This window comes from Dermacentor andersoni, chromosome 10, assembly GCF_023375885.2.
Source record: "Dermacentor andersoni chromosome 10, qqDerAnde1_hic_scaffold, whole genome shotgun sequence".
Classification (NCBI taxonomy): Eukaryota; Metazoa; Arthropoda; class Arachnida; order Ixodida; family Ixodidae; genus Dermacentor; species Dermacentor andersoni.
In genome coordinates this window covers 96,853,080-96,875,715 of record NC_092823.1, presented here as the reverse complement: position 1 = coordinate 96,875,715, position 22,636 = coordinate 96,853,080, and the positions used below count along the sequence as shown (strand labels likewise).

Sequence of the window (22,636 nt, the reverse complement as noted above, 5' to 3'; positions counted from 1 at the left end):
GTATTTCCTGACCTTAACCGTCACTAATTATTTCTCTGCCAAGTCAATTTGAAAAATAAATCAATCATGATGGTCATGTTTATTGATGAAAGGCGCATAAAAATTTACCGGCACACAGACTTTAACATCACATGAGCGCCGTGCCTGAAAGATATTTCAGCTACTATTATCTGCATAGACAGGTCCCTTTGTCATGCGCACGAATTTTCTGTTTCGGCGGCACAAAACTCCTCATCAGAGGTGCTTCACTGCATTGATGCACTGCAATGCATCATACACACTTGCCACTTTACAGGGAAACACACCATTAATGTATAACGACGAAATAGTAATGAAAAAATCTGAACAACATATAATGGTGATAGACCAACACTCCTTACGCTGTTTATCGGTGGCAATGCTCGGTGTCAGAAGAAATAACACAGTTACTGCTCGAGGTTCCGATAGAATCTACATAACATAGAAGTCGGAGCACAACAGACATCTAACGCCACCTGTTCGAAGCTCCTTCAACTCCGTCTCCGGAATCGCGGACTCCGAGATGGGGCAGCATGGTGGCTGTTTCACAAATGTATTCGTACCAAGGAGGTTATTTGAAACCTCCTCGATTCGTAAACGCTACGCGGAAATAAATCGCAGTCGGTTTCAATGTGCACTTGAGAACGCAGCGATTGCAATGCTGCATTAAGGTAACCATATTTTGTTGTAATAATGGTTCCAAAATGAAATATTGCGTATGTTTCTGAAACCAGTGCAACTTCATTGTTTCGTGATAAAATAACGAATTTCAGGATTGAAAGATTAGAAAAAGATGTTCTATGACTATAAAGGAAGCGCGAAGTCAGTAACGAAGCCCCACAGCTCGAACTTGCTTTTGTGAGCTGCCAAATTTGTTTTTCAGCGCCAGTGAGATGTATACCGAAAAAAGCGTTTGCACCTTTTGGGGCTTATCGCGTCGCCAAATAATACTCCTAATCTCTCTTGCACGTCTTTTCCCCATCTTTCGCCCTTTCCACCCGGCATTTCCAATTCACGAATCGCATGTGCATTATCAGCGTGACAACATTCTTTACAATAAAGTAAAGAGCGCAGAGTTTTCAAGAAAGGCAACGGAAGCAATAGAAAGGTGACGGTTATTATCAAACAGCAGATATATTTTTCTCTTTATTCTTCGTCCGCTGTCGCACGTTCTGTGTAGTACATCAACCAGAGTCACAGCCTCGTCCATTGTTCAGCCTCGCCACCTCCGGTGACGTATAGAATCAGATACAACTTGTTTTTTGGGAAATTTATTAACGCGTGTATTGAATGATGCGTACTGTGTAGCACTTTTGAGAAATGCGATGATTGATATCGAAAGAGTGTAGAGGGAGACGCTTTCTATAGGCAATAATAAGAAAATGACAAGGTAATTATATATATTTCAGTTTCAGTTTATTCTTCATTCAAAAAACAATGAGTAAACAACAAATAGTATGCAGACGAAGGTACCAAAGTCAATGACTGCAAAGGGACCCTTTTTCAAACGTATAATTTCAACGTATAATTTCAAACGTATAAAACGTACGACTTTAAATATGACAAAAATTGACGAATAACAATAGTTAGTTCTCGTGTCTGAGTTTTCGTTTCTTTACCGCTGAGTCACAGGTGCAGTGACGCCAACTGCGTTTTCATTTTCTGTTCTAGCCGTCAACTATAGGATAAGCACTGCGCTTTGTGTTATATCCCTGCAAGCAATTTATAGCGTTTACGGCTCGATGGGCAGTTGCACTCATGAGCACATCTAGTCCTCTGTGCTTAGAACCAGTTCCAGACAGTCTGTGCCGATCTTTGTTTTTATGCGTTGCATATTGCAATCACTCAATTCAGCCCTTGGGCGCGGCTGGGCAGCCACCATTGACCTTTAGCGCAGCCACGTGACGTGACGTCACGAAAGCCGGAGGAAAAGCTGGGCCCCAACTAGCGCGGTCGCGCGCGGCAGCAGCCACCACCGGACTCCCGCTCCTCCCGCTAGGGGCGCTGCGCCGGCGCGTGACGTAACGGAGGAAAAGCTGGGCCCCAACTCGCTCGGTCGCGCGCGGCCGCAGCCACCACCTGACTCCCGCTCCTCCCAACTCCCAAATATGCAACGCATTCTTGGCTTAACCAAGCTAAGCCTGGCCATTTTTTTTTCATTCTACATTTCAAACTTGTGGTACGCGAACTTGCCAGTACGAAGAGCTAATAAAGCAGCTCCATTGACGCGTTCTTCAATGAGCTTGATGACTCCGAGAGCAGTTTTCTCTGGGCTGCAAAGAAATTGCATAAAGAAAAAATCATGCACTGCCAAGGCAACGAGTTGTTTGTAGGGATTTGACAGCACCTTTGTTTAAGCTGAAAAAAAGAAAACAAGAAGTGCTTCACTACATGTGCCGTTGAAGATCGTTGTGAAGCACGTTTTCAAGGAACTGAATGGAAGACCGCCATGGCGACACTAAAAGAAAGGGATGCTTACGTGTACTAGCAAATCTCCCTTCAGCAATAAAAAAAGATTACGTAATCATAAAATATGTCTTCGTGAGCCAGAGATGCCAAAGCTAAAGACGAGGAGTAGCACTCCCTTCTAATTCGCGCACCTGCTCACCGAGAAGTCATAAACTTATACTGCGTGTGTTAGGGCGTAGTCAATTTTCAGTCTATAAAGATGGGTTACATTGCTTTCTAAAGGAGGCGAAGAGTGAATTTAGCAAGTTTGGAGAATATCTGGCACGTGACAGTGGGCGAAATACAATAAAATATATTAATATCATCGACGCCACGTTGATGAACCTGAAGGGATAGGTTATATCAGTGTGACACTGGGGTTTCGGTAGGAAATTAAAAAAAAAACAGGAAGTTGACTTCCTGTTTTTAAGCCTCAATTGAGGCTTAATTTTCCTTTGTTAACAATGCCGTTACCGTGATCTTAAAAATATATATTTGCAAATTACAATATATTTGCATATATTTGCTATTAGTCTAAAATGATTAAACTTTTCTATTTGGCGTCGCTATATGTCGTTATTTTGCATTGCGTTAAGATGGACCATCGATTTCATAATACAGGGCGTCGGATGCTCTGTAGGCTTATTGTGAGACTGGCCTTGGTCTGTAGGTAAGTGCTGCCATCAATACCATGCTTGAAGCTTAATATCATCTTTCCTTTTTATAAGTTGTACAATAATATACACACACACACACACACACACACACACACACACACACACACACATATATATATATATATATATATATATATATATATATATATATATATATATATATATTATATATATATATATATGTATATATAATGTCTGATCGTCCAGGCGACCATCAAAGTGCCAGAGCGAAACCGCAGCGACGACACTAAAGGTACGAACAATATCATCGTCATCATCAATGGCTCATACCCCCGTAAGCAAGCAAGATGGATGATAAAGATAGATGACAAAGCGAATTAAGGACAAATGATGAAGTGAATCAAGTGGTTGACGAAGCGTATTAATATGGATGACTAAGCGAATTAAGTGGATGACTCAGGGGAGTTAAAGGCAATAGAATTAAGATTGATGACTAAGCGAATTAGGCTAATCGAACTAAGATGAGTGAGCGAATTAAGGTAAGAACGAAGAGGATGACTCAGTGAATTAAGAGGATGAGGAAAGGAACTAAGAGGAAGACTCAGTGAATTAAGAGGGATGACTAAGCGAAATAAAAGGAATGAGTAAGCAAATTAAGAGGGATGTCTAAGTGAAGTAGACTAAGCGAATTAAGGGAATGTGCATGTCTTGTGTCCATCTTTAATGCATCAGCACTTATGCTTTCGCCTTGAGGTCGTCTTTGTGATAACTAAAGAGACCCTGTGAATTTTTTCTGGATTGCTACCTTGGCTTGTGCGGCCAAGAAGCACGTATACATGTATACATATTTGCAAATAAGTTTTAAAGATTCTTTTCACTCGTGTAAAGATGAAACCTTGTAGCTACCGAAGGTTCAAACGTAATTGCGACTGCATGGTTTTAGAGCGCTTAACAGTGTGCTTGTTTTCGTTGCATCAGTAAAGCTGAAGCAAAAAAGTAATAATAAAGAAAATTGAAAAAAGCGTTTGACGCCTAGCTGTTAAACATGACAAGTTAGTGCGACAGATGCAGAAATAAATAGAAGGGGTGTTTATCTTGTATTCCAAACATAACCAATGTTATTTCAACCGATCGGTGGTTCTTGCACAAGTAGTATGTAGTATGTACATACTATGTACATACTACATATACGTAGTATATGTAGTATGTATATATACGTAGTATGTAGTATGTATACATACTGTATGTATACATATGTATGTATACATATGTATGTATACATACATATGTAGTATGTATACATACGTACATATGTACGTAAGTACGTATGTAGTAGACGTACATACGTACATACTAGCGCATATGCAGTAATATTGGACGAAATATTAACAGCATTCAAAGCATTCTGTCATTCAGTGAATCACAGGGCAGCTCTTCACGTTATTTTCGATTTTTTTTTTCTTCTCGTGCGCTAAAATGGGGAGCCTCCTGCTTTGATGCTAAACTTTAGGTCTTTTCTGCTTCATCTCTCACACTCAATATGTTACTAACTCAAAGAACGACACAAAGCCCGTACTCGAGTATGCTCTGCTTGAAATACTCAGCAACAGCCATGGCTTCAGGGCCGCCTTGTACGCACGAATCCAGTAGCCCTTTCAGAAGCGCAGTCTCCATGGCATCCGGACAGATGCAGTTCACAGTGACGCCCGTTCTCTTGAAGTATTGATCACTCTAGAATAAAAAAAAAATCAGATTGTATTTGTTCAGGTCACTTTCTTCCGCATATTTATTACTGACATAAGAATAAGCGGTAAGCAACACCTGTCTGCTTTAGGAAATTGTGAAGTTCACAAGGACATGTACAATTAGCACAAATTGAAATGAAAGCAGGCAGTAACTCATTAGAACGCCTGTCACGCAAAACTGCATAGAAGCGCGGCGTGTAATCGCTCTCTAGACAGATTCTAAGCATTGAGCCCTCCAAAGTACCCGTTTTGGAATCTGATTTAACCCAAGGGTCCCAATTTCAGGTTAGCTTCAAAGTGAAAAAAAAAAAACGCATAGAGATTGATTCGGAATTATCCACGCTTGAATTTATTTTGATAGTAGGCTTGCGTCTGTTGAACATTATACTTCTAGCTCGTAATGAATATATTGTAAAAGCGGTGAGTGTTGGAACACTAATGCATATACTAGCTTTAAATTCCTCTTTTTTGCCGTTTGCTTCATTAACTGTATGTCTACAGGCTGAATATCGGCCAACACACACACGCGTGCAATGTTACTGGTTTGGAAATATTAGAACTGTTACCAAAAATATACATAACCTGCTGAGTAGAGACGTTGTGAACACGTGTGGCTCACCCCGAAAGATCTTGTGAAGTTGATGACCGCAGCCTTAGCGCTAGCATAGGAAGGCACGGGTGGGCACGACATGAAACCTGCACAGAATAGAGAAACAGTTCTTATCGTCAATGAAATAATAGTAGGCATTACATTTTAACAAAGAAAGAAAATGAAGTACCTAAGACCAGTGGTCAGTTTAACATAACGCTGCCGGGTTTATAGGCTTTATGCTCTTTCGTATTCTATGTATTGTTTTGGAATTCGTGGGACACATGCGGACGTATGTTTGTTTCTAGTGCCATGCTCGATTTTGATGCGTTAGCATTTTTTGAGTAGCGCACTTTCGGGGGGCCGCATGTCTATGTTTGTGTCTATCTTTGTATACCAACGTTTTCCCGCCTACCTGAGTAACTGGGTAGCGTACAATCGAACTGGTAGCACACAAGGTTAGAAAAACAGTCGGACCGACTTGGGTCACTCAGTACGTGGCATTGTGCACATACGTGCCGCTCTTCACTGAACCTCTTTCACGTCGACGTGAATCACTGTAGATGTGGGACTGGGTAAGTACCACTGCTTGAATAATTTCCATGCCGTCAACTGGTGTAACTGGTATGTGCCACTGGGAATGCGCTACCACGCAGTGACGACAAAGATCCGTTAAATTTCTCTAATGCAGAGCGGAATTGAACACGCGTCGGAAGAGTTCCTCAAGGACAGCAACCCCACGTTCTTGCAGGATATGCTACAAATGCACTGGGTATGTGCTGCTTTTCCATGGACTTCTTTCACGCCAATGCTTTAGCGAGCGGCGCCTTGCATGCACTGATTATGTTGTGCCGCTCTTCAATAAACCTTCCGCCAAGTTGGGCCACTGAGTATGTACCACTGACTGTTCAGCAAGTGAGGGATTGATTCCCAGAGGTCGGAGGCAACGGCGCGCCACGCCTCTCGTCTCGGAGGCCACGCTCGGATTTCTCGGAAGCGCCAATAGATGGCGCCGGGTGTCCAGGAAAAAGCGCGAGCGAGGAGCCCGGTTGGCGCATGAGGCGTTTACCAGCGTGCGCACGCACCGACACATCATGCATCTCGGACACAACGCACAAGCTTCTCGGCGAAGGTGCAAGATGGAGCCGAGTGTACTTAGGGAAGCGCGAAAGGGGATTCTCGCTGCAGCACATGTCTCATACAAAACTTGTGTCGATAATGGCCATGCGTTATGTGGCTTTATTGATACAATGTTATATTGATACCATCGAGTCTTTGGGAGATAGGTTCTGCAGAATGTTTTTGTGTTCTGTTTCCTTTCCTCGTATTTATTTTCGATTTCTGTGCTTCTATTACCACTTTGCTGAAGAGCAGATAGAGGTTGTATGAATTCAGGTGGCACTAGACAGCCTGCTTCTTTCCATCTTTTTTTCTCTGTCTGTATGTCTGAATGTATGAGCAACCAGCGCTGAAGCCTCACGTGTCAACAGCGGCGCCGTAACCCAAAGCCTAGCGAGTGGAGGAAGCACCCCCTCCCCCTTTTCAATAGGACATGAAGTAAGTTTGTGTCGGCTCCTTATCTTTATCTCATCTTATCTTATCTACTAATCTTATTTACTCCTCATTATTGAGCCAATGCGCCGGGCTTCTTACATGACTGGGAACCAGCGTACAAGAAATTAGAAGCGCATGCGTCCTTGGCAACACGCCTAGCCATGAACAGAGCAAGGCTATTGACATCGGCCCTAAAGCGAACATCGATACAAGCGGGCTGGCAGCCTTACAAGACGGCACCAGCATATCTTATTTCCACACTCAAACTGCTGTAGCGCTCCCAGGCCAGCGCTGGTTCCCCATAGGGTATTTCACTGCCGTCATCGAGGTCGCCAATTTGTAGGAGGTCCAGCGCATGGAAAAGCTGCGCGTTATCTAGATACGTTTATCACCAGAGGCACAGTGGAAGCCATGAATAGGACTATAATATGACGTAAGTGACGTCATGCGAATACCCCACTAATAGCTTTTCAAAGCATATACTAGTACTAATAATGGACGATGAGCAAAAGGAGGAAAAGAGGAAAGCATCTGTTGCCTTGAAAAAGACAAGTCCACTTGTCGAAACGTTGGCTCCCGCTTTTACCTTGTTCTCTTTTTGCTCATCGTCTTGAATTTCCGTCTCCGCCTTCCCCGTGTTCTCCCTAAATCTCTACTTATAGATGAATCATTCAAACCAAGAATCAAATCTAGTGATACTACTCCGTCTCAATCAACGTCAGCACCTGCCATTGGGACTCGGGGAATATGGCACTCTACTACTGAGCACGATTTCATGGTTTCCATTCCATACCGCGGCGGGCAGATTACGATGGCGGCGAAATGCAAAAGGGCAAGTGTACCTAGATTGAAGTGCACGTTAAAGAATCTTATGTGGTCAAGGTATTCCGTTTTTTTCAACTACGGTGTCCCTCATGATCGAATGTGCAGCTGGTCATTACATCATGCACATTAGAACTGCACGTTAAACCACACAATTTATATTTTGTATAACGCTTGCCTGAGCATGGCCCAAGTATTAAGTACTAGTGGTGGGCGCCAAAATTGTACTATCCTCGTTTGTCTAAGGCCAATACAACTATTGGCCTTTACTCCTGTGGAAAGTGCACGCAGCCCAGGCAGTGTTATGTTGAAGTTATGAAAGCATGATCGTTCACGCGAACCCAGGCAACATCTGTCTTCGTACGTTACAATGTTGCATGGTAGAAAAAAAAAACGCGACGAACACAAGAACGAAACACCCTGGTCGACTAATTTTCTAGCTTATACCACTGTCCACAGTACACATTGATCATTCAAGAATGTATCCACTGCGCCATTGGTAAGCACAAAGCTTTTATCTCCTTGAGCTTTAGCAGAGCACACATAACAAGCAGAGATGTAGCATAGACTTTGCAACTCTTGCCATCTTGCCTGTGATTGAGGCGACGTTCACGACATGTCCTCCTTTCCAGCCGCAGCTTTTGTCCATGAACTTCATACCCAGGAGTGTACCTCGGTATACAGATATCTGGAGGTTGCCGAAAGAACAAAAACAATATGAAGCCAACTAGAGGAAAATAATGACATCGCCGACATGATTGTGTACCGGATAGTAGAATGGGGTTTTATTCAGAGAAGTTTAGTTTTTAAAGCCAGTAAAGATCAATAGCGTAGGTATTTTTGTTGCTTATGTCAATGCATTTATGTTGGTAATTTACTGTGTGGTAAGGAGTTTCACGTGTTCAGTAGCAGCAAGAGAGAGAGAAAACAAGGATAGGAATGGCAGGGAGGTCACCCAGAACAGCATCCGGTTTGCTACCCTACACTGGGGGGAAAGGGGAATAGAAAGAGGAAGAAAGGGAGAGAGTAAGCACTGAGTACTTGTGGGAGGGACGCCATAGTCAATGTCAGTCCTATGAGAATCGTAGTAGGACTATGACATTAGTACTAAAGCAATGTCAGTCCTATGAGACTCCTGAACATACCTGTATACTCCTGAAAACATACGCACCTTAAGCTAGTGTAGCTAAAATTGCCACAATCACATCGACAGTCAGTTGATTTTCAGATTCAACGGAACGAGCTGGAACCGGGAGCACTGCCAACCATACAAACTTGAAAGATTGTACCCATTTGAGGAGATCATACAGTATCAGTGTCACGGAGGCAGTTTCTTTCTAGGTCTTTGAAGAAGCTTGAGAAGGATTCCGGCCAGTCGCAATTCGATAGGGGCGAAATGAAAAAAAAAAATGCTTGTGTACGTACATTAATGAACTCAACGTAAAAAAAACTTCAAGTGGTCAAAATATAGCCCGAGTGTCCCATCAAGGCGTCTTTCAGAATGATATCATGGTTCGTACATGCTAAACCCAAAATTTTATTATATTTTGCCGTGTATACAGGAAGTAAAATTGCATCATGGTGGTATTTTGGCTATCATAGTAAAAGACGATTACAAAAATCTGCCTTGGGATAAAGCACGGATGCCACACGGAAAACTCAAAGAAAATTTTTAAACTATTCTTTCGCTTCACTGACGCATGAGCTGTTTCGAACTTCACGCTAAGATGCGGAATATTCACAAAAGCGTGGTGACAAGGCCCAGTTTCTGGCTGTTCATAATTTCTGCCTCGGTTGTGTGCGACACGCAAGCCGAAAATAACCCCAGGTTGATTTGTCCGTGTGTTGCCCGTTTTCCTGTGGTGCATAGTGCCTGAAGAAAAGAATAAAAACGGAAGATTCTGTGAGGGATAATTTACCGCCGGCTAAGATACCGCTGCCTGAGCCGGAGGAACTGGACCTTATTTCACGAGAGGATCTTGTCATTTGGGTTACTGCTTTCACAGCTAGCATTCCCAGTTCAAACTGTATGACCTTACCGGGGTCGTGTATCTATCTGAACTTCGGGCGGAAGCATGAATATCTTTCTTGATGTTTAATGTGAGACAAAGGGGGCAAATTAAGTCACCTAAGGAGAAAAAATATTGGGAAATAAATTTTAATTTTAGTACCAATTAAATTATGTAATTGGCGATCACATACACAAGTGCTATTGCAGAATATACTGGACATGTGCTTTTCCATTTCTTCTTTCGCACGTTACACTCTAAGAACAGTTTACACCCTTTGGCGTGCCCCTTCTGCCACACAACGATAATCGTCATCTGCCTTGACGCGTTTCCTTTCTTTATCGCTGCGAGCCCGGAACTTTCCAGTAACGAACGGCACGCGCGTTATCAGCATAGAACAGTTTACACCCTTTGGAGTGCCCCTTCTGATAACGCGCGGGCCGTTCGTTACTGGAGAGTTCCGGGCTCGCAGCGATAAAGAAAGGAAACGCATCAAGGCAGACGACGATTATCGTTGTGTGGCAGAAGGGGCACGCCAAAGGGTGTAAACGGTTCTTAGAGTGTAAATTAACACAAAGTCCTTTCTTAGTATTTAAAGCAGTATGCATCAAGAAACACATATGGTCGCGGGATCGAATCCCGGTCACGGCAGCCGCATTTTGATGGGGGCGAAATGCGAAAACACCCGTGGATTTAGATTTAGGTGCATGTTAAGGAACCCCAGGTGGCCTAAATTTCCGGAGTCCCCCAATTCGGCGTGCCTCATAATCAGAAATTAGTTTCGGCATGTAAAACCCACATAATTTAAGAAATACATATGCAACAGATCTCCTATTAGGGGCGTCATTGTGTGATGTGAAGTCCTGTGTAAGATCTCTGGCGTTAAGTATTTTTTATTCATGGTGTACCTACATTGTCACAAGGCAGCACCAAATGAAAGTGAATATTACACCGCAGTTGTATGGCAAGATACACATTTTAAAATATTATTACGGCTAATTTGTTGTACAAAGTTTGAAGGTATTACACGCTTCGAAACGCTCGGAGATAAACCAAATAAAAGCTATAAATAAATGTAGATGTATAAAAAATATATATTTATATATTTTTGAATATAAATATATTTACTATATAGCTGTACGCTATAAACTATATATAAATATAAATAATCTGAGTATCTAATTTTGGAGCGTTTATGAATTGAAGAAGCTGATCTGGCGGTTCGCCTGATGAGATATCTTTTCCGGTGTAACGAGTTATTACCGCTCGTTTTCCGAGCTAACCGATTCAATCATTACTCACCGCGTCCACAGTGAACACTTTCTTCCAGTCTGGCACCTCTGGAATGCCGGCGCTGTTAACGACGATGTCCAGTTTGCCAAACTTGCTGATTGTCTCAATGAAGACTTCTGGTAGGCAAAGAGAAAGTAAGAATCTACTGTCGCTTTCTATAGTGGCATTGCCCACAGATTCATAAGGTGGCACAAGCACTCCCCTGGCCTAGCGCCTGATCTTTGAAAAGATGCTCTCCTTGGAAAAAGGTTTCGGAGAACGAACTCCAGTGCTAAATTCAAAGGAATTACGTCCGTGGCAATGATTTATGATTTCTCCGTGTGGCGCCCGACAATCCACTTACTGAGGCGGGGACAAACTCGGCCTGGATAATTTTGAAAGCGTTGAGCTTGGTGCGCTGTTTGCACAGTATCTGGCAGAGAGCACGCATGTTTTCCTTTTACTGTTGGGTACCATACGGCCGGCTTGGTTTGCTTCTCACAGCCGCGATAGAAGGTGTGCAAGAAGGCCGTGCCTAGTTGATCATGGGGTGTGCAGAAAGATCGAAATCACTGTGCTGCCCTCTTCCGATATGAGAAGTACCACAAGTAGCCGAGCTCGTGGGTACTTGGTCACATGGTCGGATGACATTGTCTCCTACCAGATAAACGAGTGGATGCCTGGTGGTAGCGAGCGTGGAACCTATTAAGTACTTCCTGCATACATGGTGGAGTCTGTCTGTCGTTTGTGATTATGCAGCTTGTAATACTTTGTCTCCATGTGTGCCTTGGGACTAAACTCTTGGCTTTGCTGTGCACTTCGAGAGCACCGATTCTGAAGTAGGAAGATTATTTCAGGCAGCTAGATAAAAAAAAATAAGAAGATTAAAATATACAGCTGCTAGGGAACCGGGGAAAAGGCAGAAAAGCCTGACAGGGCGCATGCCGCCTGAAAACTCAAATTCACCCCCAAAATCACAAAATGCTCTGTGTTACAATTCACGAAAGCTATAGCAGTGCAGATAGAAACCCAATAGCCATAAGACACAAGAAGTAGGTCAGTGCAGTAACGCTTTTGTAGTTTTGTAATTTATGTCACAAGAAGGCACGAGTCAAACTTGAAAATAACAAAATGAACGCACGCAAATGACAGCGAAAGATTGCTTTTCGCGACTTCCTAATGACATAAAGTGTAGAAAAGAAACATCAAATACTTTTTGACATGAAGTATAACACACGGTTTATCTCTGTACTGATTATAAATATGAATGTACGTTCCTCTTAAAAATGTGGAATGAACCGATCATCTTAATCGAGGTAGCTACAAAAGGATGTTGGTTTAAAAAGTGCAGAATCTGATAGCTCAGTTTTCAGTGCTTTAATTGGGGTGTGGTGTCACCTTTATTTATAAATCTTATGGTGTAGGTTGTGGCAATGTTCTTTGGCAACATGCGTCTGAACAACTTTAAGGATGAGATTTTACTTGGTTGTGAATAACCATAACCAATTTTTTTCATGGTGTTCGTAATGGTTAGTACTTCATGCTTTTTTGAAAACCGGCCCTATATGAAACCATATCTTACTCCTCCTATTAGTCATGTAGCTTTATTTTGCAAGACACGAATTCTATCTCTGTTTGCTTTATTGTTATTGTGCGATTGCTTATTCTGCCCCTAATTGCTGCAGGGTGCAATAAAAAATTAACACACTTCTACTACTGCAAGACGAACATATTGAGATAGCAGATGAAATAAAAACGCGCTGTATGTGCTTGCCTTCGTAGAACACGAACTGGATGATACACAAAATAGCAGATTGCCTTTTTTTCGGCCTATCTGACTTGACTAATTACAATGTAAGGTGCGTTAACCGCATTTAGTAATAAAGACGCCTAAACACGAAAAAAATCATAGTTGCTTTAGGAACTCCTGATCGTGCTGAAAAGGTTCTTCACTCTCCAGGGCTATTATGCTGCTTTAATGTTTCTACGTGCCTACGAACCGATCACCTTAATCGAGGTAGCTACAAAAGGATGTTGGTTTAAAAAGTGCAGAATCTGATAGCTCAGTTTTCAGTGCTTTAATTGGGGCGTGGTGTCACCTTTTTTCATAAATCTTATAGTGTAGGTTGTGGCAATGTTCTTTGGCAACATGCGTCTGAACAACTTTAAGGATGAGATTTTACTTGGTTGTGAATAACCATAACCAATTTTTTTCATGGTGTTCGTAATGGTTAGTACTTCATGCTTTTTTGAAAACCGGCCCTGTATGAAACCATATCTTACTACTCCTATTAGTCATGTAGCTTTATTTTGCAAGACACGAATTCTATCTGTGTTTGCTTTATTGTTATTGTGCGATTGCTTATTCTGCCCCTAATTGCTGCAGGGTGCAATAAAAATTAACACACTTCTACTAAAGTATTCATTTGCAAGCTATAACTCTTGTCCGGCTTCATTGTAGGAGAATATAACTATTCGCACTGGTGCTACGTTTTTTCACGGAATAAATAAGGATAGATGTAATATAGACGCGCATGAGAGTTTGCAATAATTGTGAAACCTAAGCAGCAGTAATACTGTACAATAGTACGAACATATTGAGATAGCAGATGAAATAAAAACGCGCTGTATGTGCTTGCCTTCGTAGAACACGAACTGGATGATACACAAAATAGCAGATTGCCTTTTTTTCGGCCTATCTGACTTGACTAATTACAATGTAAGGTGCGTCAACCGCATTTAGTAATAAAGATGCCTAAACACGAAAAAAATCATAGTTGCTTTAGGAACTCCTGATCGTGCTGAAAAGGTTCTTCACTCTCCCGGGCTATTATGCTGCTTTAATGTTTCTACGTGCCTAAAGAGATTAGGCTTTCTCAAAAAAGAATAAACATATTGTTTGTGTAAAAATTTCATTTTATGCATACTAATACATAAATATTTCAGTGCCCTTAAAGTTGCATTGTAATTTATAGAGGAAATGATACCTTCTATTTTCTACGGCCACCGACTTCCGAGGGCGAACTTGAATCAAAGACGGGTGCTATTGAATCCGTTTTCTGATCCTTCTAGCGACAATATCCACAGAAGACCACAACAATGAATCCAAAAGACAGAAAAAAGAACATTTTTTTTAATATTACCCATAACGCCAGTCACTTATTGTGTAGGACCTGAAGTCTTCTAGGAACGGAGTATTTCTTTTTACACGGAAAAATATATTGTAAATATAAAAAAGCTGCACATTTACTAGTTTTCTTCCCGAGGCGCTAGGCATATCCTTCTACAAGATTGGTTGCTGCATAGGTCATTGCCTGCATTTCAGAAAAGTTTTCTCATTAAGGAGGGTAGCTCCGTTCGTCAGCTTTCTGGGGCTCATTAGCTGTGATAGCGGCCGAAGTGATAGAAGCATTGCTTGTTGGTCATCTACAAAAGAAGCCTCGAAATAACATGTGGCAGCACGGTGTAATAATAGGCCGTCTCAACATAATGAGCACCAATGACAACGTTTTGGTACCAGTACACAGTCGAAATAATAAAGCTGACTGAAGAAATACCGTACGCTCAAATTGCTCATCATTTGTGACGTCGCACTCAAAGAATGCTGTCTTCCCGTCGCCGTACTTCTGGCTTAACTGCAGACGAACGTCCTCCCCGGCTTTGACATCTTTATCAACAATGGCGACCTGGGAACAGAAAAACAAATCTGTTTATGATCGTTTCATTGGAATGTACGACGTAGTCAATACTATCACAATAACTTGAGAATGCTGAACGCCACTTCAAGATCGACCGCATAATTATTCTCATATGCCAAGTAGAAGGCATATTGTAAATACTAGCATGGTAGGATTACACAGTTTCTTGCAGTTCTAGGGCATCTACTCAGTAGGTACCTTTACTTATTTCTATATGTTTTTGTTTGCATTCGCCAGTCATTAATTAATAAGCCGAGCAAGGCGCACGACCATCCTCATATGTTAATGGAAGCGACCAGTACGGGACACCGAAACTTTTTCTGATCTGAATTTGAGTTTAATTTAATCATTGACTATGACGTCTCTTGATGTTATACCGGGCGACTCAAGGCGTCTACGCATGGTGCGGAAACCAAGCGAAGCACAAGCTAGAGGATTTTTCTTCACGCTATTATAAATAATAGCCTTCTGAGTGCGACTCCATGAACAGTCTTAGTGTCTTGCCACGAGGAATGCTTCGTCGTTTGTATACCCGAATCGTGACTGACATCAGGTGTAGGACCACAATCTGTCACAGAACTTTGAAAGAATTCGTGAAACGTCAAGAAACATTGGCGCGTTGCGCTGCCAGCGCTGGCTTACTTCAGAGCATAAAATGTTTTTGGACTTATTTCATCTTTCTTGCAGAGTGGAATTAGGAATCCTCTACCCGGCCAAATAAGGCTATCGCTGGCGTAGGCAGCTGCGTCAGCTGGCGGCATTTGTCAGAGCTGGTAGGTCTTGCTTTGATTTGGGAGATTTTACGACAGCTACTCTATACAGGTGACTTCTTGGGAACGCTAAATCGTCATTACAAATGAAAGTTGAAGTCGGTGGCCAAATAGCTTTCAACTAAGTTTTCTATCATATTGCAGCCGCTATTACAAACGCGAACCTCTGTTACGTGAAGGAAGCTCGCGAATCGAAGCTGACCTTCGATTCCAAAATTGGCACTCTTCCTTGCAATATATATATGTATAAGTACAGTGCATTGCATTCTTAATTTTTCTCCTATATCTTCAAGACGCTGCGCGAGTTGCGAGTAGGCGGAGCAGCGTTCTTACCTTTGCTCCTCGATCTAGAAGATGTTTAGCCACTGCCCTGCCGAAGAAACCACTGCCCCCTGTGACAAGCGCAACCGCACCCCGCACTTCCATCGTCAGTAAGAGCTAAATCTTTTGCAGGGACTTATATAAGTAACGTCTGACACTGCTGGCTATTCGCATTGCGTGCTGCATCAACGCATGCACTATCAGCCTATAAAATGAACTTGATATAGAAAGTCCGGGTTAATGAGACAGGCTTCTTTAGTTTCCTTTCGTTCGAAAGGTGTATTATTCAAGTGTCCTGTTAAGAATGGAGCTTGTGTTCATGGTTATTGATGCGTCCTCTATTTGCGCAAGTTTTGTCTTGCTCGGAATTATAAGCACCAAAGAAGCAACGTTTCGCAACGTTTCTGCCAGGGCTGAAGAGCAGTCGGCTAGTGCGCGCGTTCCAGCTGCCCGATTTGATCGCATCCTGTGCTAAAGAGGAGCTTTTGCGGTAAACTGTGCCATCTCGATAAGCCGCTGTTTACATGGGGGGATCTGCCTACGGTGAAGATAAAACGAACTTTGAGTGACAGGAACGCGTAATGTGTTGCATAGAAAATAAGCCTCCCTGCCACATGTTAAGTAACTTCCATCCACGCGGACCTTCATTGGAGAAGGTCGCGCACTCAAGCGTTCAAGAAATGCGCCTGTTGGCGGCCACAGCTTTCCCTTGAGCGAGTTGTACCACTTTCTCTCCCTTATCAGAGTGGTGCATGCGAAATGCAGGAAGCTCCTTCAGCCGTGACAGAATTCGTGTGAGACTCGTTACGAGCGTACACACGGTGAAGGAAAAACAGTATTCCTTTTTGTCCTGGTTCCACAAAAATATATAGAGACTTTAGGCGTTCTTTCGGCTCTGAACACCATTTCCAGAAACCGCAGCACTCTCGCAGGGGACGCCGCAATCTTTGTCCAGAACAATTTTTTTTGTGCTCTCAGCGTCACCTTTGCCATCGAACCCTACAGCATTACCTTTTTCATGGCCTCTGAAACATTTGCCCAGACACTAAAGCTCTTACACTGTGCGTGATGCGTAAAAACCGGGCCTCAAATCCGCATGCGTCAAAGTTACGGGATTCTCAGACATCGGGCTCCCAGCTTGGGCCCCTGCAATCAGCGGGTGACTTCGATCTTGAATGCCGGTGGTGTATGTATGTTTCCGTCTTCGTGCTATGGTGAAAGCTGAGGATGTAGAACCAGCTTGATCAAGAAATCAACGGTGGCATGATGAATTTGTACACAGGAGAGGACAAAATGATACAGGAAAGGAAGTTTTGAGAACTTGGCTGCTGTCGCAGTAGCAAAACAATAGATGACTACAAAAAAAATTGCCGACAATGGCGACACACCCTTATACAAATTTTGAGCGCAGCAATGGAGGTGTTTTGGATTCGCGGTATACTGTGACAAATAATTTGATACTGAACGACAGGGGCCTCTAGGCGGCGGCGCTGAGCGCGGGCAGCTCGCTTAGCAGCAGCGGCACACGTATTCTTTCCACCCGTTGAGTCGCTCATTGTTCAGAGAGAAAGCGTGAACACGAGAACACATGGCGTGCGCGGAGGGCAATAAACAAGAGCGAATTATCTAGCAGCCATGGCGCAGGCAAAGTAGCACATGCGCAGTGGGTCCGTAGCCAAAGAGAACGCTTTGTTTCCATAGCGCTCGCAGCATGCCTGGTCGCCGCCGTTGAGCATGTTTCGTGCTGCACTCCGCATTCCTCCGCATACTTACACTGCACCCTACTCCTCCACTTTCCTCCTCGTGCTCTCTTCGCTCTTACTGTCTTTCATCTCCCGCTGCGCTCCGCGTTCGCTCCTTCCTCCTTCGCTGCGTTCGTTCGTTCGGTTACGAGGGACGCCGATGCACGCCGACGCTCAACACAGGAACGGGCGCATAAGATTTGCGCTCTAAGAAAGTATGCAATATCGATTGGAGAAAATGGGAGCTGGCGATGTAAAGACGACTACTGCAGCGGCACAGCAGAGACGGCCTATTACGCTGCTAGAACTTGAAGATGCCACTGTGGCCGCGTAGGACATGGCTGCGTGGATCAAATACCGCGTGGGACAAGTAAGTTTTTTCATGTGATATTTTACAAAGGGAATGTTTTAACATCTGTGAGAAATGCTATGAGAATAAAATGAAGTACTCTTGACTGTTGTTTATGTATAGAAATGTCAAGGCAATACAGACCTCTTCCACAGAAAGACCACATGTGCGACAAAATGACAAAATACAGATGAACGTTAGAAGGGCAGGGAGGTGTACTAAAACAGAAAATCCGGTTCACTACCCTGGACTTGAGGATTGTGGAAGAAGGGGTAGAAGTATCATGAAGTAAAGAGAGAGGGCATCGTCCGTCTACACCCTAACAGCCCTCTGCACAGATTAATAGCAGTAAGTATACAACGTAGTTTGCGCAAGCGTTCAAGTGCCTTTATAGATCCGGAGTACTATGGTAGTGAACGCAAAGCAACGGATGAAACAATCCGAGCGTGCGTGTGATCAGTGTGATGATTTCCTTTTGCCTATTGGCACGATTGATCATTTTACCATGCCTTCTTTTGCGTACTCTAGATATACCATCATAAGTTCCATGTTTAGTTCGGCTGTTCGGAGTTTGTGTCATGCTTCTTCGAAGCTTTCAAATAATGGATGTGCTGTTAACCACCGTAAAGCAGTATTGTTGTGTCATATGGTTACTGTTACTGTTTCGCATTATTGTGCATTTACCTGAAAGAAACTTTCACTCATTCAAACAACAATGCTCCTGTTAGTGTGCTTCCAATGGAGCACACTGTCGAATATATTCATCCATGTGTGCAGATTGGTAACTCCACCTGTGAAATAGCGCTCTTTCACAAGTTAGAAGAATATGTGAGACTGTGCTCCACAAGCTGAAAAGCGTGCAGTGAGCGAAAACCTGTTGTTTAAAATTATGAGTTCCTCTATATTTGTGTCATTTGGCCTTCCTACTTAGTTCAAGTGTGTTTTTAGCATTCTTCAAATCCATATGGAATTCAAAGCACATTTCAAGTACTTTTACAGCAGGTAGTACTTTCATTATCAGCGCCCCCTTTCTTGCCATATATCAGCTAGTCTTCTACTGCCATACTTCAGTTCTAATCCTGTTCCTCTGGCTTGTCATGCAGATTCTCTTGAAGGCTTGCGAGAGAAAGTGTCAGTACTACTTCCGGCCGCGGTTCCCATCTTTTCGATCCCAATATGTTAAACGAACTCTCACAAGTTTCCGTATACTCCGGTGCCCTTTTCGAGCCAACCGCAGCGTGCATTTCCCGAAGATACACTCCAGCTATGCGCTGCTACGCATGCTGGTAATGGGTCCAGTTCGGTTTGTTTTAAAGCGAAACTGCTGCTTTCTAGTTGGTCGGTGCTTTTCATGTCCATCTGTAAAAATGTGGGCTGATCTCTGTGGCATTGCAGGGCCAGGACCAGTGGCTTGTATTCCCGTAAGGCAGAGGCTACAGGCACTACTTTGCCTCATATGCTCTGGGAGTGCGGGTCGCTGGGCCCGAAGTTCACCAAGGAAGAGTGGGACGCGCTCCTGCGAAGTCCTGTCTTTGAGGACCAAATCCTGGCTGTCCAGCGCGCCCACGATCGGGCCGGCAGACTAGATCTGTCAGTACCGTCGTGGGATTAGCCGGGTGCGCGTTTTATCGCGTTTTGCTGGACTAAATAAAAGTTTACTCGCTCGCTCGCTCGCTCGCTCGCTCGCTCGCTCGCTCACTCACTCACTCACTCACTCACTCACTCACTCACTCACTCACTCACTCACTCACTCACTCACTCACTCACTCACTCACTCACTCACTCACTCACTCACTCACTCACTCACTCACTCACTCAGGAAAGTGAAGCGAACAGTGCACACATTCTTTGGAATCACGCACACAACATACAGAACAGCACACGTTTCAATAAAGAACAAGCGCCAAACAATCATACGAACGGCAGAACTGATGATGAGGCGCTCCTGATAATATTGCAAAGCACGTAGCCCTCCCGGAATACGTTTCCCGGTAAGGATTACTGTTGCGCAAGTTGCCGCGCCGATGGCAGCTTGCGTCGTGGGGAGTGATGTCCCTAGCCTGTCGTATATGAAAGAACAAGCCCAGCATTTGGCTTCAATGTCGTTGCAGAACTATTTGGTGTGGCGTGCTGTCAAAATTACCATTACTCGCATTACCAACATTGCTTTAAATAACCATTACTACAATACCTCTAGAGCACCAAAGCATTCCATACCACCCTGAGCATTTGTAGTGGTGGTTTTCAGCACCTTCGCTGGACATCCCCTTTCACAGGGCCGGGAGGATGAGTCAATTTTATTTCCTTACCAATCTTTCTCGCGTATTATTTCTCGTTGTGCGAAGAACTGTTCAGCCTCTGGCAGTAATTCAACGTCACAGCACAGTGGCGCTCTCCATCAAGATAACATAAAAACAGTACCCATATTTCTCACAGGTATTTTACATATGTGGCAGCGGGACATACGACGCAGTCTTCTTAGTTGGAGGTACTCCAACGTTATGGCGCTTTGATGCAGTGTTCTTAGAGTTCCATGGCGAGTCCTGAAAATTTCTAGCAGTGCAATATAATGTACTGCTATAGGGCTTCCCGTCAATTAAAAAAATAAGGACAGCTTGCCTCGCTCCCCCAAAATAAGGAACTAGTAAGAAATTACAACAGGAACCAAAATACTTAGTCAGCATCACACGATGCTCTTATAACAAAAACAAAATAAAGAACTAGATTTTGTTAGTTTTGGCAAGGTTTTATCATGCAAAACACGAGAATATATTGATAGGCAGGTGATATAGGTGGATACTCATTTACGCTCATTTGCCAACATTTTTGTACGCTATGTGCTCCCTCACACTGATGTTCACTCGTACTCGTGGGCGGCCACATAGCTTCGTACTCGCACCCATTGGTACTCACCGGCACTCACTCTCCTTCACGTGTAGTCGTCCCCATTCAAACTTACCGGTACCAGCCAAATCTTGCTTATACGTGCGTCCACCTCAACTCATTGGCATTCGCTCCCATACGTGCACTCGTCCACTCACACTCTTCGACGGCTTCTAACACTCACACCACGTCCAATAAAGCTCACCGCCCCTGGCTTTCGTTCCTACTCACGTTAACCGGCACTCACTCTTGTTCATACTCACGTCCACTCGCAGCCTTCGTCCCTCACTACCACTGCGCCTCAAGCATGTAAAGAGTATCAAGAAGTAAATTCATGAGTGAGCGTGCCGCTAATGGAATTATGTAAACGTAAGAGGAATTGTCCGGATGAGCTCGAATAAAGAAAGTGGCAAAACATTTTGTTCATTCACAAAATAACAGGAAGGACTGCTGCTGTGTTGATGTTCGACCGCACATTAGCGCGGTTCATTTGACGAGCGGAAGTGAATGGCGAGCCAGGTGCAGTGCTATTGGGATGGTGCGAGAGCCCAAAAATGCTTGTGAGGGATGTTTTACTGTGGTAAGCAGTTTCGGGCAAGAGATCCCTAATCTGTGCAACATTCTGTAAAATCGCGCTTCGTACATTTGGCAATGTAAATTAAGTGGGAGAATATTTGAGCTTGTAGAATAAGTGCCATGACTGCGGCAACGGTGTAATAAACCATAGTCGGCAGCCGCCTTTAAATTACCGTAAGAATCTATGTTTTAAAATTAATAACCTAGTCTACAAAGTAATCTTAGTGGGTTGTACTAAAGAATGGGTGAACACGAAATCCCTTATTTCGTGTGCGAATTTATGTCTGAAAACCCATTTAATGTAGCTATAAGGGGTCCTATATGCTCTGTATAGATATGATAATAAGAATTCGTGTATGAAAACCGGTATGTTGCAACATAAAGCTATATTCCGATACTTAACGATGGTACGTGTCGTATGAGCCTTCTAAAATAGGAAGGTTCCACTACAAGATTACAATGGGTTAGGCTTTCAAACACAGAAGTTGAAAGGAAGATGAAGGATTGTGGGGGGGGGGGGGGGGGAGTGGTGAGTTGTAGTTGAACAAGGAGTATAGCTGGAGGTAACGTTTCCACAAGGGGGGGGGGGGGGGGGGGCTTGCTTTCGTCAGGACAGCAACTCCTCATCTTGGATGTTCTACGCCAGTTCGTTATGAGGACAGTCGAGTGTAAAATGTGTAGAAAGAGGAGTATTATTCATGGTCCCTATCAATTACGACGCTGCGATCTAGGGTACATCGCTGTACGAGCCCTGGAACTTATGCAAGAAGCATGTCCATGCATCATGTCCTTCTTAAAGCGAAAATGTTTCCGGATGAAGAGCCGAAGCTAGCACAATCCCTGCTTTGTGGCGTTGTCACGGAACATGTCTTTCAATACGTTACCGTCATAAGCATGTCTCGTACTGAAACTATTCAAAATTATCCATGTCACCAAAAAACCGAACGGCAACTTGGTGGCTGAACTTTCCCACTCGTCGATGAGCACTGCGACAACAGTCAATGAACAGTGCACATTGGCGTTCAGAGAAACACCAACCTTGACCCTTGTTTTCTTGAACATTCATTTGTTTGTACGACTCGGGCTTGTAGGCCATGTCAAGGATTGTGGCATTAGTGTTTTTATAATGGGAGAATCGAATACAGCACGCGGGCCTGTTTATATGTGTGTGTGTAATATTCTTTCAGGAACGTACAGTAAAG

The 22,636-nt window shown here is 43.5% G+C and overlaps 1 protein-coding gene across 1 annotated transcript; it reads right to left on the bottom strand.

Annotated features, from left to right (window-relative positions):
• Positions 1–1,412: 1,412 nt before the first annotated feature.
• LOC126546023 (15-hydroxyprostaglandin dehydrogenase [NAD(+)]-like) lies at positions 1,413–16,918 on the bottom strand. The gene is made up of 7 exons (XM_050194082.3): positions 15,897–16,918; positions 14,658–14,781; positions 11,126–11,232; positions 8,406–8,502; positions 5,469–5,545; positions 4,681–4,835; positions 1,413–2,291 (listed from the first exon to the last, which is right to left on the bottom strand). The coding sequence occupies exons 1-7, from the start codon at positions 15,987–15,989 to the stop codon at positions 2,180–2,182; spliced, it is 765 nt and encodes a 254-aa protein (XP_050050039.2). The 5' UTR covers positions 15,990–16,918; the 3' UTR covers positions 1,413–2,179.
• Positions 16,919–22,636: the final 5,718 nt, after the last annotated feature.